We start from the raw sequence: 18,407 nt of genomic DNA on the forward strand, positions 1-18,407 counted from the left end.
TTCTTGTAAAGGCACTAATCCCGATATGAGGGACCCACCCTCAGGCCTTCATCTCAATATAAATACCTCCCAAAGGGCCCATCTCCAAATACTACCACTTTGGGGACTAAGGCTGCAGCATTTGATGTTGGTGAGGCGACAGTTCAATCCGTAGCACATAATAGCCTGCTCATTGGTTTCCAGATCTCTACTCCTCTTAATTCTGCCTAGCCTCACACATTCCCTAGGGTAGTCCTCAAGAGCTATAATCAACCCCAGGCTGCTTCCTTTCTGCTGTCCTTTCCTTTGGCCTAAAGCGAGGCTATCACGCCTATACAACATTCCTAGCATGGTCTGTGACTTCTGATTTCTTTTCAGTAAACACTTAAGAACTTGCATAGACACATGCACACACTCACACACACACATGCACACACACATTGCTTAGACTTGTCAAAGTACAAAGTGGGAGTTTTTCACCTTTAGAAATTTACACATCTAATCCCTTCTTTCGGAGAAGGCAATGGCACCCCACTCCAGTACTCTTGCCTGGAAAATCCCGTGGGCAGAGGAGCCTGGTGGGCTGCAGTCCGTGGGGTCACAAAGAGTCGGACATGACTGAGCGACTTCACTTTTACTTTTCACTTTCATGCACTGGAGAAGGAAATGGCAACCCACTTCAGTGTTCTTGCCTGGAGAATCCCAGGGACAGGGCAGCCTGGTGGGCTACCATCTATATGGTCGCACAGAGTCGGACACGACTGAAGCAACTTAGCAGCAGCAATCCCTTCTTTGCACATCTGTGAATAGATTTTCTCATGTCATCTTTGCAGTAATTCAAGGTATCATCACTATGCAGGTAAAGTAAAAGTCAGGCAAAGTAACTTGACTGACAGCAGATGACAATATCTGGGTTCCCACTTACGTATGTCTGTCTCCAAGGGCCATCCGTGGTGCCTCAGGATCTCTCAGGGCCATAAGTGCTTCTTTGGGTACCCCTTTAATCTTTGAGTTAAAAATAGATGGCATAAGTCTTCCAGGCTTCCCTAAAATATTTCCAGTTGTAAGTATTGCTGTTGTTCAGTCACTCAGTCATTTGACTCTTTGCTACCCCATGGACTGCAGCATGCCAGGCCTCCCTCTCCTTTACCACCTCCCAGAGTCTGCTTATACTCATGTCCATTGAATCAGTGATGCCATCCAACCATCTCATCATCTGTTACCGCCCGCTCATCCTGCCTTCAGTCTTTTCCAACATCAGGGTCTTTTCCAGTGAGTTAGTACATCCCACCAGGTGGCCAAAGTATTGGGAGTTTCAGCTTCAGCATCAGTCCCTCCAATGAATATTCAGAGTTGATTTCCTTTGGGATTGACTGGTTGTATCTCCTTGTAGTCCAAGGAACTCTCAAGAGTCTTCTCCAGCACCAGAGTTCAAAGGAATCAATTTTTTGGCTCTTGGTCTTCTTTATGGTCCAACTCTCACATCCATATATGACTACTGGAAAAATCAAAGCTTTGACTAGATGAACCTTTGTAGGCAAAGTAATGTCTCTACTTTTTAATATGCTGTCTAGGCTATTCATAGCTTTTCTTGCAAGGGGCAAATGTCTTTTAACTTTATGGCTGCAGTCACCATTCACAGTGATTGTGGAGGACAAGAAAATAAAGTTTGTCACTGTTTCCATTTTTTCCCCATCTATTTACCATGAAGTGATGGACCAGATGCCATGATCTTAGCTTTTTAAATGTTGAGTTTTAATTCAGCTTTTTCACTGTCCTGTTTCACCTTCATCAATAGACTCTTTAGTTCTTCTTTGCTTTCTGCAAAGAAGCAGATGGACGACATCCTAAGGATGTCATAAGCAGATATCATAAGGATGATGTTATCTGCATATCTGAGATTATTGATATTTCTCCCAGAAATCTTGATTCCAGCTTGTGCTTCATCCAGCCCAGCATTTTGCATGATGTCCTCTGCATATAAGTTAAATAATCAGGGTGAAGATATATAGCCTTGGTGTACTCTTTTCCCAATTTTGAACCAGTCCATTGTTCCATGACCAGTTCTAACTGTTGCTTCTTGAGCTGCGTACAGGTTTCTAAGGAGGTAGGTATGGTGGTCTGGTATTCCCATAAGAATTTTCCACAGTTGTTGTGATCCACACAGTCAAAGGCTTTAGCATAGTCAATGAAGCAGAAGTAGATGTTTTGCTGAAATTCCCTTGCTTTTTCTAATGATCCTACAGATGTTGGCAATTTAATTTCTGGTTCCTCTACCTTTTTAAAATTCAGCTTGTACATCTGGAAGTTCTCGGTTCACGTACTGTTGAAGCCTAGCCATTGTAGGATTCTGAGCATTAGTTTGCTAGCATGTGAAATGAGCGCAATTGTATGATAGTTTGAACATTCTTTGTCGTCCTTCTTTGGGATTGGAATGCAAACTGACCTTTTCCAATCCTGTGGCCACTGCTGGCTTTTCCAAATGTGCTGACATATTGAGTGCAGCACTGTAACAGCATCATCTTTTAGAATTTAAAATAGCTCAGCTGGAATTCTGTCACCTCCAATAACTTTGTTCATAGTGAAGCTTCCTAAGGCCCACTTGACTTCATGTTCCAGAATATCTGGCTCTAGGTGAGTAACCACACCATTGTGGTTGTCCAAGTCTTTAAGACCTTTTTTGTACAGTTCTGTGTATTCTTGCCACCTCTTCCTAATGTCTTCTGCTTCTGTTAAGTCCATACTGTGTCTGTCCTTTATTGTGCCCATCTTCACATGAAATTTTGCCTTGGTATCTCTAATTTTCTTAAAGATATCTCTGGTCTTTTCCATTCTGTTGTTTTCCTGTATTTCTTTGCACTGATCACTGAGGAAGGCTTTCTTATCTCTCCTTGTTATTCTTTGGAACTCTGCATTCACATGGGTATATCTTTCCTTTTTTCCGTTGCCTTTTGCTTCTCTCCTTTTCTAAGCTATTTGTAAGGTCTCCTCAGACAATGATTTTGCCTTTTTGCATTTTTCTTGGGGATGGTTTTGATCATCACCTCCTATACAGTGTTATGAACCTCCACGCATAGTTCTTCAGGCGCTCTTTGTAAGATCTAATCCCTTGAAAATATTTATCACTTCCACTGTATAATCATAAGGGATTTGATTTAGGTCATACCTAAATGGCCTAGTGGTCTGAATTTTGCAATAAGGAGTTCATGATCTGAGCCACACACAGCTCCTGGTCTTGCTTTTGCTGACTGTGTAGAGCTTCTCCATCTTCGGCTACAAAGAATATAACCAATCTGATTTCAGTATTGATGTAATATTAACAATATTAAGTATTGTGTAATTGACATTACACATGGTAATGTCCATGTGTAGAGGTGTCACTGTGTTGTTGGAAGAGGGTGTTTGCTATGACCAGTGCATTCTCTTGGCAAAACTCTGTTAGCCTTTGCCCTGCTTCATCTTGTACTCCAAGGCTAAACTTGCCTGTTACTCTAAATATCTCTTGACATCATACTTTTTCATTCCAGCCCTCTATGATGAAAAGGACATTTTTTTTTTTACAGTTAGTTCTAGAATGTCTTGTAGATCTTCAGAGAACTGTTCAACTTCATCTTCTTCAGCATTACTGGTTGGGGCATAGACTTATATTACTGTGATGTTGAATCGTTTGCCTTGGAAACAAACTGAGATTATTCTGTCATTTTTGAAGTCACATTTCAGAGTGTTTTGTTGACCATGAGGGCTACTCCATTTCTTCTAAGGGATTCTTGTCCACAGTAGTAGATATAATGGTCATCTGAATTAAACTCACCCATTTCTGTCCATTTTATTTCACTGATTTCTAGAATGTCAATGTTCACTCTTGCCATCTCCTGTTTGGCTACTTCCAATTTACCATGATTCATGCACCTGATATTCCAGGTTCCTATGCAATATTGTTCTTTACAATATTTTAGTTTTACCTCCAGTCACATCCACAACTGGGTATTGTTTCCCCTTTGCTTCTGCCTCTTCATTTCTTCTGAAGCTTTTTCTCCGCTCTTCTCCAGTAGCATGTTGGACACTTACCAGCTTGGAGAATTCATCTTTCAGTGTCCTATCTTTTTACCTTTCCTTGCTGTTCATGGGGTTCTCAAAGTAAGAATGCTGAAGTGGTTTGCCATTCCCTTCTCCAGTGGACCATGTTTGGGAATTAAAACTGGAAGGTATTATAGCCAAGAGTGACTCAAATTTGTTGGTTTAGTCACAGTAGGTTCTAAAATCCATGGTTGCTATGACCTCTGGGCCAGTTCTGCTACTTGTCACTAAGTTACTGTACTTTATATCTGTAAATGAATTTGGCATTCACTTGGCCGCCTAAGTCTCATTTTGACCCTTCTCAGAACCCACATTTCTTCAGTAATCTCCAAGTGCTTTTTCTAAAGAATAATAGCCTCTCTTGCCCAAGTTAAGAGTGTTGTGTGGCTTCACATGGTTTATCTCAAAGGCAAAATTTACACATATGGATTCCTCTCCATGGAGGCCACATGCAGAGTATTCATGTCTACCCCAAAACATCATGACTTTTGTCTTTTTTCCAATGTTCTCCACAGAGTGTTTCCTTTTCCAAGGCTGTACAACCAAGTAAAATTGCATGAGAAGGATGTTGACAGCTGAGATTTTTCTGCTTCTCATCATGACGGCTCACCTTCCTCCCAACTTGACCCTCTTTTCATCTTTGCAATTTCCAGACTTGGCAGCCTTCCAAGACAGCTAGTCAAACCAGGAGCTGAGCATCACATGGTCCCTTTCCTGTCCCAGATACTCTCCCCAATTAGTATTCGACATCATCTTTAAATTTTCAAAAGTGCTTTAACTACGCAGCATTCAAATGAGAGATTATTAAGTTGGAAACATGAATGAAGCAGATCCAAGAAATAGTCTCAGGAATAGCCATTTAGTCATCAGATTTGGGTGCCTACTCTGAATATGTCTAATATGCCTAATATGTCAGGGAAAGAGTTTAGGGCTTCTAATAGGCTAGCTTGTTGAATCTTAAAAAAAAAAAAAAAATATATATATATATATATATATATATATATATATATCCTGTTTATATAGTTATAGCTATTCTTCTTCTTTTACAAAAAAGGAACTGAAACTTAGATAAGTTAGCCTCCTTGGAGACACATGGCTAACCAATGTCTGAGGCAAGTTCAGACTGCAGCTGACTGACTCAGACCTGTGTTCTTAACCCCGGCTGTTGCAAACACCTTCCAAAATTGGTCCCAGTCATCCCTCCCTGAGCCTCCTATAAACAGCTGCTATCATTCCCCACTTGACTTCTGAAGTAAATCTCCTCACCGGTCTTTCTGCTTCTGTACTTGTCCCATCATCCATTATGTGCTCAGCAGCCAGAATGGTTTCTTTAATGTAAATTGGATTATATGATACACTCCAGAATTTACAGCACTTTAATAAATTCCTATTGCTTTTAAGATAAAATTTTAAAATTTCATTTACAAGGCCTTTGGCTTTGGCCCAGACTCTCTCTCCCCTCCAGCTGCACTGGCCAGTTTCTGGAATGCAGGTTCTTTCATATGATAAGATCTGTGCACTTGTTGACTTCTTCCTGGAATGTTCTGCTCCCTAATTGGTGCCTGTTCTCAGAGATGGTTCCCTGCACATCCAGTTAAAATAGATGCCCTCATTTCTCTCCCTTCCAGCAAAGTTGGCTTTCAAGATATCAATTTATTTATTTCTGTGCTCATAGACATCACCTCTGCTTCCACCATACTTCCCCTTCATTTCCCCCATAATCTCTGTGAGGGCAGAAACCCTGTTTGTTTTCCTCCCCACTATGAGAACAAATGCATTTTAGTGAGTGAATGAATGATCAAAGATTTGTCATCAAAATGACTCTGCTGACATGGTTTAAGTGAAGCAAATTTTATTGTAAAGTAGAAATCTCATGTGCATCCTGCAAACAAAAAATGGTACCAGATAAGGAATATTTTTTGAATGAACTTGGTTTCTGACCAACTTCTATAGGATGATTAAAAAGAAAATATCCTGCGACACCAATCTGAAGATAACTGAAAAGGATATAAATAATGTGAGTAGTGGTCTGTAGGAATATGAGCTCCCCTTGTTGGGAAGGTTGGCGGGATCAGCTCTCCCTGCTAAGGCTGACCACACCTCTCAGCCCTAACCACACCCTCCTACCCTCCAACCATCCTATCCATCTCTACTCATGTGTCTGATCAGCCTCACACAGAAAGTGGGCCGTAGTCCATGGACATAAGGACACCAAAGTAAAAGTAACTTTAAGAATTTCCCTGGAGCAAAATGGGAGTTAAAGTTTTAGATACATGTAAGATTGGTGGTGACGGGAGTTGGTGATGGACAGGGAGGCCTGGCGTGCTGCGATTCATGGGGTTGCAAAGAGTTGGACACGACTGAGCGACTGAACTGAACTGAAGGTTGGTGAATGTGGTGAAGACACACAGTGTTTTTAAAGTGCTCCGAAGCTTTGTCAGTTCATCCCGTAGGAGGGGTTGTTAGTTGCTAGTACACAGTTGGAATTTCCCCATCTCCATTTTCTAACCTCTAACCTAGCAGCAAAGGGCTTGTACCTGCCGTCTTATAAAAACAAGCACCTTCTAGCAAGGAGAACGTGTTTCCTACTCCGTTATCTTTTCTGGAAGATTCTCTTACAGGACAGGAATCTGTGGAGTTTCAGCTCAACTACTCAGTTGTGCTGTGCTAGAAAACCAAGTCCGTTCTTTCCGTTCTCTCATGGCAGAGCTTCTCAGATTTCAAATTTCAGAGACCAACAAAATTTCATTAATGATTTGAAGGAATGAAATAGGGTTACCAACTGTTTGTTTTTCTAAATAAGGGTGTTTATTTTTAAATGACCATTTATTATCACCACAGCTTTATAAAGGAAAGGATATTTTTAACACCAAAAGTTCTAGGAAGGCTATAAGCTCAAATAAAGAACAGTGTCTAAGTCAGTAATGTTACTAATTTCTTGAAGTATTCATTTGTTCCTACTTTCCCCATTTTACTATCAACTGAGCGAAACATTGGTAGAAATAAACACTAGTGTTTGCTAACCACTATCTTATAGCAGGGTGACTTGTGTGATAGCTTGTTATTAAACTGAATAACCTCAGAGTCATCTAAGGTTCACCTAAACTTACCTTGCTTTTTTTTTTAACCTTGCTTTTTAAGTTAATAATTACTGCCGAAAATTTGTGCCTGATGGACGTATGGCAGTTATAGCTTTCAGCCTCAATGGTATTGTCACTCATTATAACTTCCTTCTAGTTATTTATTTTTCTTTTGTCAGTTATTCAGTCCTGTTTGTAATTATGAACTATTTGCTGAAAACACTGTGTGATCAGCTGCACTTGCAGTGGCTTTGTATGTGTTCAAAATTACCTGTAAGTCTGCAATAAGAATTTCTCTTGTTCTCCTTAGCTTTCTGGTTGTCAAGCTGAATTCAGTCAGTGGTGGCATAAAGAGATGAAAGCAGTGAAGTTTCCATCCCAGGGAACAATTTTTGATTATTATCTGGACCACAGAAGTAAGAAATTTTTGCCTTGGGCTGAAAAAATCCCCGAATTTACTATGGATCCAGAAATACCTTTGCAGGTAGGTGTGGGGGACACAGTGATCTTCAACCACGTGATGCTGGCTTGAGCCTCGTTTGTTTTTACGAAGTCTTAGTTTTCCTGCCTGATAGATGAATTCCTGTTGGTATGGTCAGCATATAACATATTTCCTTGGAAAGAAGAATCTGTTATAGGAACGACTGGGAAGATGATTATATTTCTACAGTTTCTTTTTTTCATTTCAACTTAATTCTGTGGTAACAGCTTTCTTTAGATTTTCCTAGAAATTGTGTGATTTTATAAAAATTGGAGGCATGTTTTTATTAGTTCAGTGAGGTTCAGCGAGTCTTATTTCTGACCTTATTCTGCATTTCTTAAGCTGTACTTTTCACATAGAACTTGTTTCCTTTACCCCTGAAGCCATAAAAGGAATGTCTCATCTTCCTATTCAAAGATGTATATCTCAATTTCACAGGGCAACTCACAAATGGAAGTGAATCTTTATTGTTTTTTTTAACTGTTTCTTTTTATAAATTGTCCTACATTTTTTATATATCAAGTTATCTTTTATCCATTTTCTAATTCTTCAATCTGTTTTGCTTTTCATTATATTTCTTTCTCAAAATCACCTCATATTGATTGGCTTTGGAACTTCTTATTTCAAGTCGTGCCCTATAAAATGCACATAGGTGATTGCCACACTAATAACGAGGCAGTTATTGTGAAATAAAACAAAATGCGATGTATGAGTTTCCTGGAATTGAACAGGGAACAAAGTACCACAGACGTGGTAGCTTCAACAACAGAAATGTGTTGTCTCACAGTTTTGGAGGCTAGAAGCTGAAAATAGAGGTGTTAACGGTCAGTTCCTTCTGAGGAATCTCTCCTAGATTCTGGAGGTTCACTGGCAATCTTGGTCCTTGCTTTGAGGCGGCATTGGTCAGATCTTCACGTGATGGCATTTTCCCATGTGTATTCTGTGTATTCACATTTTCCTTTCTACCAGTCACTTTGACTTTGGGGCCCACTCTGCTTGTATCAGCATGCTTAAGACACCCTAACAAACTGCCATAGGGTGAGTGGCTTAAACGTCAGAAATTAATTTTTCTCACAGCCTGAGAGGCTGAGATTTGCTTTTCCCTGAGTCCTCTGTCCTTGGCTTGTAGATGGTCCCCTCTTGCTGTGTCCCCCTATGATCCTTCCTGTGTGGACACACATTCCCTGCACACCATCTTGAAGTGTGTTCAAAATTTCCTCCTTGGGCAAGAACACCAGTCAGATTGGATTAGGTCCCATGCTCAGCCTCACTTAATCATCTCTTTAAAGACCTTCTCTCCAGATACAGTCACATCTTCTAATTCCCTGTTAGAAAGGACTGTTACTAGCCTTTTTATATATGGAGAGATGGAGTACTTAGACATCAGCTAACATGTGTATGGTCCATGCTCTGAAGAGCATTCTGTGCAGTAGGTAAGACAGGACTCAGGCTCTAGACAGATTTGGGTTTAAATCCAAGTACCACCACGTATGCCTCTGGCCAATTTATTAATGTTCTCTAAACTTTAGCTCCATCATCTCTGAAATGTAAATCATAACAAGACTCTCCTCCTAGGTTTGTTATGAGTATCATACGATGTAACACATGTAAAGGTCTCAGCATAGTACCTCTCACATACTCAGCTCTCAGTAGGTATTAATTATCGATATTAATGTGTGGATAAAAGAGCCAATATTAATAGCCAATTAAATGGCAAATGTGACAACCAGCAACAAGAAAGGAAAAAAAACATGTTCCAGAATTCAACGGTGATTTTAAAGTCATCTGGGACTGTTCAATGTAGCACAAAAGAGTCTGTGTCTTTCAACGGGTCCTGAGAGGAGCACTGAATTCAGGTGAAGTCCTAAAATGAATGCTAATTATCATGAATTTGATCTTGAATGATCTATAAAATACTGATCTGTGGTCAGTGTATGTGAACCATGCAGGGAAGAACTTTATCCATTACAGAGTTTGTGTGTTTTTCTTACGAGCTGTATAAATCCTGTAAACAGGTTTTTTTAATCCCCTTTTTAATTTGCCCCCCCCCTCACCAAATGTAAGACATTTTCAGCTCTCTTTAACCACCACGCAGGCTTCTCTTTCCAGTGTGTCTGCATCTGCTTCCCTTTCCCTGACCTTACACAGTGTATTAATCTCTGTTCCCTCAGTCAGCCTTTTATTTATTTGTATTCTTTTTATTGTATTTCTGTAAGCCATCTCAGTTTTTTCATGAAACAATGTAGTACCTAAATAATAACTAATTTTCACAACAGAAGCATTGCTATAAAAGTTTTTAACAGAACAGTGTACAATAAGTATCACTCGTGCTTTGGACTTGTGAATATTTCACTTAACGTTTGTTTCTTACAAGCTGGTCTCTTCTTGCACTGAACTCCTTTAGAGTGAATTGTGCCTAATCACTTTGCACATGAAGCATTAATCTTACTGGGTGAAGGAACTGCTACCAATTTTTGTTTGTACATATCTTGGCCTTTCACATGTTCCATCATGTCCTAAAGAGTGGTGGGCGGTTTCTTAAGCGTTCACTGTATTCCTTTATATGCCTCACCCAAGGTTAGGCAGAGTATAGGTATTTCCATGCTAGGAAGCCTTGGGTGCTAGCTCCTAATGAGAAAAAATAAATCAGCTCCTTCTGCTATGGCATTTTGACAATGCTACCCAGTTTCTTTTTTCAAGCTATGATGTCTGAACTGACCATTCAAAATGAAAAATTAAGTGGGATCTCTCCTACTAGCTGTCAACTAGAACTAAGAATGCATTTGGTCTCAATTCTAAAAATGACTATATGTTGGTGTAGGTACAAAATTTTGTCTGTTTTTCCCCACCAGAGAGCTCTGGTTCACACATCAGAGACAACTCGTCTTCGATATTTCGTGGAGTTGCTGCTCGAGAAAGGACAGCCATTGATGCTGGTAGGAAATGCTGGAGTAGGAAAAACAGTCTTTGTAGGTGACATGCTGGCAGGTCTGTCTGAGGCTTATATAGTATCCCGTGTGCCTTTCAACTACTACACAACATCTGCAGCACTGCAGCGTAAGTGTTCCTCCTCTTCTACTCCAGAAACAAGGCCAGATACTATCAGGGCCAGGACTTGCAGCCCAAAGAGATGATCCCTTTTTCTTAGACATTTTGCTTAGAGTGAATTTTTACTTTTCACCATTCTGACTGAATATACGTTGTTTAAATATTGTTATTTTGGCTTTTTATATCACTCCTGGCTTTACTTGGGTTATTACTCTATAGAACAGAAAGAATTTACATCAACAATTCCATTGTTTTGCCTCTAAACCATTTGGTTAGCTTTAGTCAATTCCATGGAGCCCTAGCAACAAAAGAATATGCTCAAGAAAGAGTGTACTGGTTACCTCTGCAAGCAAGGATTGCTTTAGTGGGCAGTGCATTCAGACCGTATTGATGAAATGACGGGCCGCCAGTTGTTAATTAAATCTTAGAACGGTAAGAATAATTTTTAATTGTTTAGTACATGCATCAGTGTAATCGAAAGAACCACATAGATTTGGGGCATTTTGAGTTTGGAAGGGCAAACAGAGCAGACGTGAGAAGTAGAGAAGAATGAATATAAAGAGCTGAGAGCAGTGTCTGTCACTGTCCAGCAGAGCGGTGGGGTTGTGTCATGTGAGGGCAGCGGAAGTTCCTGCTGTCCACTGCTTTATGAAACCTGTTGCCCTGAACATGGTTTCTTTGTTGTGTGCATTTTTGCTGTTTCCTTGGCCCTATCAGTAGAGATTAACAACCTGTTTTCTTATCACTTAAATCATTAACTCACCCAGGAATGATTGTGCTGTAATCTCTTTCTTAATCAAGTTTGTCTTCCTCATCTTTGTGAGTGGAACAGTTAAAAAACTGACCTGGAAGGTTTTCATTCATTTCTTCAGCAAACATGTTTCATTTATCTACTTTATCCCCAGACACTGTGTATAATACACGCTTTTCATGTGGACACAGAAGAAGGGATCACTTTATCACTTGTAAATGGAAGATTAGGGCTGCAATTCAATAGTTGAACGAAGTTCAGCTTGCTGATTCTTGGAAGGGTTACAAGCATGAATAGATTTAGACATTGCCTATTAGCATGAGGAATAGAAAGAGCTAGTGTACTCTAAAGAAAGGATTTCAGACCTTTGAGATGGGATGGTGTACAGGCAAAAAGGGAACTTAGGCTAGAAGAATAAGCTTAAGCAAAGACATGAAAGAGAAATTTGTGGGACACATTCATTTAATTGCTCTAAGTTGATCGAAGCATAGTAATCAGGTAGAAGATAGGGCAAAGGCTGGAGTGGCAGGCTGGAGTTATAGGTGGAATGCCAAGTTGTCTAGTTTGCTGAAGACTGGGAAGGTTTCTGAGATAAGGGACTCTGAGTGCTATAACTGGGATCATCCCAGGCAACCAGGGATGGTGGTCACTGACCACCAGGGATGGTAGCTAACATGCAAGTGGAAAGGAACATATTTCACATGGTAGGCAGTGGTGAGCCACTGATGGGGAGCAAGGAGTTGACAAGATGCAGGCTCTACTTTGGGCTTTCCTAGTGGCTCAGTGGTAAAGAATCTGCCTGCAATGCAGGAGACCCAGGTTTGATCCCTGGGTCGGGAAGATCCCCTGGAGAAGGAAATGGCAACCCATTCTGATATTCTTGCCTGGAAAGTTACATGGACAGAGGAGTCTGACCCTACAGTCCATGGGTTTGCAAAAGATTTGGACATGACTTAGCGACTAAACCAAAAAAAAACAACAGGCTCTACTTTAGGAGGAGAAGTCTATGATGAAGAGACCAGTCTCCTTGAGCAATATGTTAGCTGAATGAAATGGTACCCTGGACTAGAGCTTTAGAGGGAAAGACAAAAGGAGGAGATGTGAGGTACCATTTATAGGCTGTGCTTGAACAAATCAGGGACCAGGAAGGAAAGATTAAATTCAGGCTTTGCATCTGGCTGATTGGGCGAGTGTTAATCCTGTTGGTAGGAGCACAGAAGGCTAAAAAGAAGTGATGGGTTGTGAGTGGGGAAGAGGCATGTAAAATTGAGTTTGGGAACAGGCATATTTGATGTTGGCCAGACATACAGTTGTCAATGGCTAGCAGGAACTGATGTTCAGCAACCATTTAGAAATGCAGATATGCTGCTTGGAAGAAGGGTTTGTTAACTAATTTGTCATATATTTTTTTTACTTCATTCCTGTTTTCATTTAACAAGTTACTTACTTACTTTAGGTGTTATGAGGCATACAGAAATGAACATGACAGAGTTCGTGTCCTCAAGCTATTGATAGTTCATTTAGAGAATAGGCAAGTGACTAGATACTGCATCTCAGGTCCATACTGTCAAGATTTTCTATATTTGTGATTTCCTCTCAAACATATCAACACAAAGTCATATAGGCAAGTGAAGAAATGTAACTTGATGTATACACAGGATAATGCCTGCATATAGTATCCTCTTATGTACCCCGTGGCCCCAGAAGAGAGATGTGAGAAATTCTTGACTGTCCCTAGACTCTAGTACAAGGAAGATAAAGAAGGACTTTTTGACAGGTTCTGAGTGGACCAGCAGTGGTTCATGAATGACGGTAAGTACAGGGGAAGAAGGTGTGAAGGTCAGCAGCGAAGATGTTGTCTCAGATGTGATGGCCAGCGTGTCTTCATGCTGTAGCTGCGGACTCTGAGAAAGGAGTCAGGATGAGCTCCAGTAGCATATTACATACAAGGAGGTGAACAGAGACATGTTTCTGGGATTAACCTGCAGAGAGGTGATACTCAAAGCCACAGAGTGGATGAAATGGGCAGAGGATGAGGAAAAATGAGAAAAAAGGACTAAACAGAAGCTTACATTTTTATTTGATTGGTGGACAGAGTTATATATTGGTTTTAGGAATTCTTGAGAAACCTCTAGAGAAGAAAGCTGGTCGTAACTATGGTCCAGGAGGAAATAAAAAGTTGGTTTATTTTATTGACGACATGAATATGCCTGCAGTGGACTCATATGGCACTGTCCAGCCCCACACTCTGATTCGGCAGCATATTGATTATGGACACTGGTAAGTGATTCTCTGTGTTTCATTTTCTACCGAAATCTAATTATTATTACTATGGGTAAAAATTTTTAAATAGAATCACCCCAGTTTCTTCCTCTTCTTAGGAGCACCTTCTGTGATACTTTTTGGGTTTCAGTTTGCTTCCCCTTTTGCTCATCTTAAATGGAATAGACTTTCTTTGCATCGTTGGAAGAATTGGATTGAAAAGTATCTTAGAAACGTAAACTGTCCAGTTAAAGCTTAACTCCTTAATACATTAACTCACCCTCAAGTTACTTAGGAGAAGCTTGACATTTTCTGTAAGATGTAAACATCTGGTAATGTCTGGGCATCACAGTTGACAGTCCCTGATGTTAAGTAGGGGAAAGCCCCTGGTCTCGCTGTGGGTATTTTTAACCATACTCAAGAGAATCGATAAGCAGCAACAATACCTATTGATTTAGCTCCATGTTTTGATTCTGGCATCATAGGAGCCTTGTAGTCTTCAGTTTTCCAAGCTTTAGTTTTTATCTCTCAGGTAGGCTAACAAGTTCAACATCACAGAGTGATTATAAAGATCAAAGAAAACAATTTATGATGAAGTCCTTTATGAACTGGTGGGATTTGTTGTTATTTTGAACTTTGGGATTTAAGGTTCTGTTTTCTATCTTGCAGGTATGACAGACAGAAAGTGATGCTTAAAGAAATCCACGGCTGTCAGTATGTTGCCTGCATGAATCCCATGGTGGGCAGTTTCTCCCTCAGTCCTCGACTGCAGGTAGCGTGTCAAGTACTGCTTCCCGCCAAATAGCCCCTGAATGTCATACTCACACATTGTTGGTCTTGATTCTTAGTGCTTTGGGGGTTAAGATTAGGATGTATGGTTCTACTGTACATTTGGTGAAGCATGGAAGCTTATTTTAATTAAAAGAATTTTTAAGGCAGTTTTTGGTTTACAGAATAATGAGCTGGAAGTACAGAGTTCCCATATATTCTCTCACACCCTGTAACTCATCTACAAACACCTTGCAGTAGTGTGCTGCCCCCACTATAATTGATGAGCCAATATTTATAAATTATTGTTAAGTGAAGTGTAAAGTTTATGTCAGGGTTCATTTTTTGTGTTACATATCCTGTGGCTTTTGGCACATGTATAATTACAGGCATCTGTTATTAAAGTATCACACAGAGTAGTTCACTATCCTAAAAAATTCCCTGTTCTCCACCTAGTCAGCCCTCCCTACCCCCGAATCCCTGGCCACCATTCATCCTTCTCCTGTCTCTATAGTGTTGCCTTTTCCATTGTGTCCTGTAGTTAGGATCATATAGTATGTAGCCTCTTCAGACTGGCTTCTTTCCATTAGCTTAAATATGCATTTAAGGTTCCTCCATGGCTTTTCATGTCTTGATGGCTCATTTATTTTTATCACTGAATAATACTCATTGTCTGGATGTTCCTAGTTTGTTTATCCATTTACTTATTTAAGGATGCTTTAAGCAGAAGGTATTAAGAAGAGGTGGTAAGAACACATAGAAGAAGTGTACAAAAAAGATCATAATAACCTGGAAACCACGATGGTGTGATCACTCACCTATAGCCAGACATCCTGGAGTGCTAAGTCAAGTGGGCCTTAGGAAGCATAGCTATGAGCAAAGCTAGTGGAGATGATGGAATTCCAGCTGATCTATTTCAAATTCTAAAGTGCTGCACTCAATACGCCAGCAAATTTGGAAAGCTCAGCAGTGGCCACAGGAGTAGAAAAGGTCAGTTTTCATTCCAGTCTCAAAGAAGGGCAGTGCCAAAGAATGTTCAAACTACTTCCCAATTGCACTCATTTCACATGCTAGCAAAGGAGTGCTCAAAATCCTCCAAGGTAGGTTTCAACAGTATATGAACCGAGAGCTTCCAGATGTACAACCTGGATTTAGAAAAGGTAGAGGAACCAGAGATCAAATTGCCAACAACTATTGGATCACATAAAAAGCAAGAGACATCCAGAAAAACATCTACTTCTGCTTCATTGACTACGCTAAAACCTTTGACTCTGTGGATCACAATAAATTGTGGAAAATTCTTCAAGAGATGGGAAAAGCAGACCACCTTACCTGCCTCCTGACAAACCTATATGCAGCTCAAGAAACAACAGTTAGAACTGAACATGGAACTACAGACTGGTTCCAAATTGGGAAAGGAGTATGTCAAGGCTATATATTGTCACCCTGCTTATTTAACTTATATGCAGAGGACATCATGTGAAATACGGGGCTGGATGAAGCACAAGCTGGAATCAAGATTGCCGGGAGAAATATCAATAACCTCAGATATGCAGATGACACCACCCTTATGGCAGAAAGTGAAGAGGAACTAAAGAAGCTCTTGATGAAAGTGAAAGAGGGGAGTGAAAAAGCTGGCTTAAAACTCAACATTCAAAAAACTAAGATCATAGCATCTGGTCCCGTCACTTCATGACAAATATATGGGGAAACAGTGACAGACTTTATTTTCTTCAAAATAAAGAGCTCCAAAATTACTGTGGGTGGTGACTGCAGCCATGAAATTAAAAGATGCTTGCCTCTTGGAAGAAAAGCTATGACAAACTTAGGCAGAATATTAAAAAGCAGAGACTTTACTTTTACTTTACTTTTTCGACAAAGGTCTGTTTAGTCAAACCTGTAGTTTTCCCAGTAGTCATGTCTGAATGTGAGAGTTGGACCATATAAAAGGCTGAGCACCAAAGAACTGATACTTTTAATCTGTTGTGTTGGAGAAGACTCTTGAGAGTCCCCTGGACTGCAAGGAGATCAAACCAGTCAATCTTAAAGGAAATCAATTCTGAGTATTCATTGGAAGGTCTGATGCTGAAGCTGAAACTGTAATACTTTGGCCACCTGATGCGAAGAGTTGACTCATTGGAAAAGACCCTGATACTGGGAAAGATTGAGGGCAGGAGGAGAAAGGGACGACAGAGGATGAGATGGCTGGATGGCATCACCAACTCAATGGACATGAGTTTGAGCAAGCCCTGGGAGATGGTAAAGGACAGGGAAGCTTAGTGTGCTCCAGGTCATGGGGTCCCAAAGAGTCAGACACGACTGGGTGAATGAACAACAGCAATGGTTGTGTCCAGATTTTGGCAATTAGGAATAAAGCTACAGTAAATACTTATGTGCAGGTTTTCTGAGCGCAAGTAAGTTTTTAAATAAAAATCGCCACCGCTACCAGTGTACATACAGCAGTCAGTGTTGTTCGCTTGCTTTTGTGTAGTCAGTGGAGACTCAGCTGGGTGACTCTGCTGACCTAACCTGAGCTTGGTCACACGTTGGGCAGTTAATTGGCAGCTACTCAGGGTGGCTTTGGCTGGAGTGACTGTAACTGGGACAGCATGGCTCTGTGTCACGTGTCTCTCATCCTTGGGTAGGCGTGTAGAATTCATTGCAAAGATAGAGCCTTAAGAGAGCTAGTGGAAACACACAAGCCTTGGACAGTGACTAGCGCCCTGTTACTTCTGTCTCCTCCTGTTGCCTTTTCAAGTCATAGGGGCACTCAGAGCCAGAGTGGAAGGTACTGCCAAGTTACACTGCAGTGGGTATGGATACAGGAAGAGATGAAAAATAAAGTTCCCCTCCCTGTTTTGGTAATCTCCTGGAAAGTAAAAGTAAAAGTGTTAGTTGCTCAGTCATGTCTGACTCTGTGTGACCCCATGGACGATGACCTACAAGGGTCCTCTGTCCATTGGATTTCCCAGGCAAGAATACTAGAGTGGGTTGCCATGCCCTTCTCTAGGGGATCTTCCCAGCCCAGGGATTGAACCTGGGTCTCCTGCATTGGCAGACGGATTCTTTACCGTCTGAGCCACCAGAGAAGCCCCAATCTACTGGTGCCATTACATTTTCTATTTTATGCAACTCTCATATTTGTTTTTGTTTTCAGAGACATTTCACAGTGTTTGCAGTCAACTTTCCATCACCGGATGCACTGAACACCATCTACAGCCAAATCCTGCGTTTCCATTTCCAGCAGCAAGCGTTTGGTCCCTCAGTTCTCAGGAGTGGCCCCACTTTGATACGGGCAACAATCGCATTCCATCAGATGATGGCACATACATTTTTACCCACGGCCATTAAATTCCACTACCTCTTTAATTTGAGAGACTTGTCAAACGTCTTCCAGGTACCTCGATGACTGTGTTATGTGTCTTGAGTGGGGCACTGATTATAATAATATCAATGGGCTTCATTCATAGAACTTAAGTCTAAAACTATGCTGCATACTTGAGCATGCATTCTTTCATTTTCTGTAATAAGCTTTATGAATTATGGCTGGTTTATTAACCCCATTTTGTCAATGAAAATAGCAATTCCTCTTAGGTTGGTGGTGACTTAGCAATAGAAGCTAAGGTGGAAATCTTGGCTCCCTGTTTCATTGATTCCATATAAATATTTGAGTGTCTCATTTTGTGCAAGTAAAAGGGATAATTTTCATTTTTTAATATTTATGTGATATAATTTTTAAATATACATCAAGAGAAATTATAATTTCTTAAATTCCTATTTTGGTTTGGTCTTAACACTTAACTCACTTATCCAGTAAAAGGACAGTGTGAATGTATATGATTTGAAAAGAAAGTTCCAAAGAGAGAATTCAAAACCTTGAAATTTTGAAAATATCCAACTTACATGGCCTGATCAGTAGAGTAAAAGTAATTGAAGAATTATTTATGGCTCAAAGTTCATT

The 18,407-nt window shown here is 40.4% G+C and overlaps 1 protein-coding gene across 1 annotated transcript in view; it reads left to right on the forward strand.

The window, feature by feature from the left end:
• The window catches only part of DNAH11 (dynein axonemal heavy chain 11), a 350,658-nt gene that overhangs the window by 162,408 nt on the left and 169,843 nt on the right, over positions 1 to 18,407 (forward strand). Inside the window, exons 45-49 of the mRNA XM_043872240.1 lie at positions 7,447 to 7,620; positions 10,470 to 10,674; positions 13,531 to 13,696; positions 14,348 to 14,450; positions 17,604 to 17,843. Coding sequence (XP_043728175.1) covers positions 7,447 to 7,620; positions 10,470 to 10,674; positions 13,531 to 13,696; positions 14,348 to 14,450; positions 17,604 to 17,843 — 888 coding nt within the window. The remainder of the gene's footprint in view (positions 1 to 7,446; positions 7,621 to 10,469; positions 10,675 to 13,530; positions 13,697 to 14,347; positions 14,451 to 17,603; positions 17,844 to 18,407) is intronic.

This window comes from Cervus elaphus, chromosome 18 (assembly GCF_910594005.1).
Source record: "Cervus elaphus chromosome 18, mCerEla1.1, whole genome shotgun sequence".
Classification (NCBI taxonomy): Eukaryota; Metazoa; Chordata; class Mammalia; order Artiodactyla; family Cervidae; genus Cervus; species Cervus elaphus.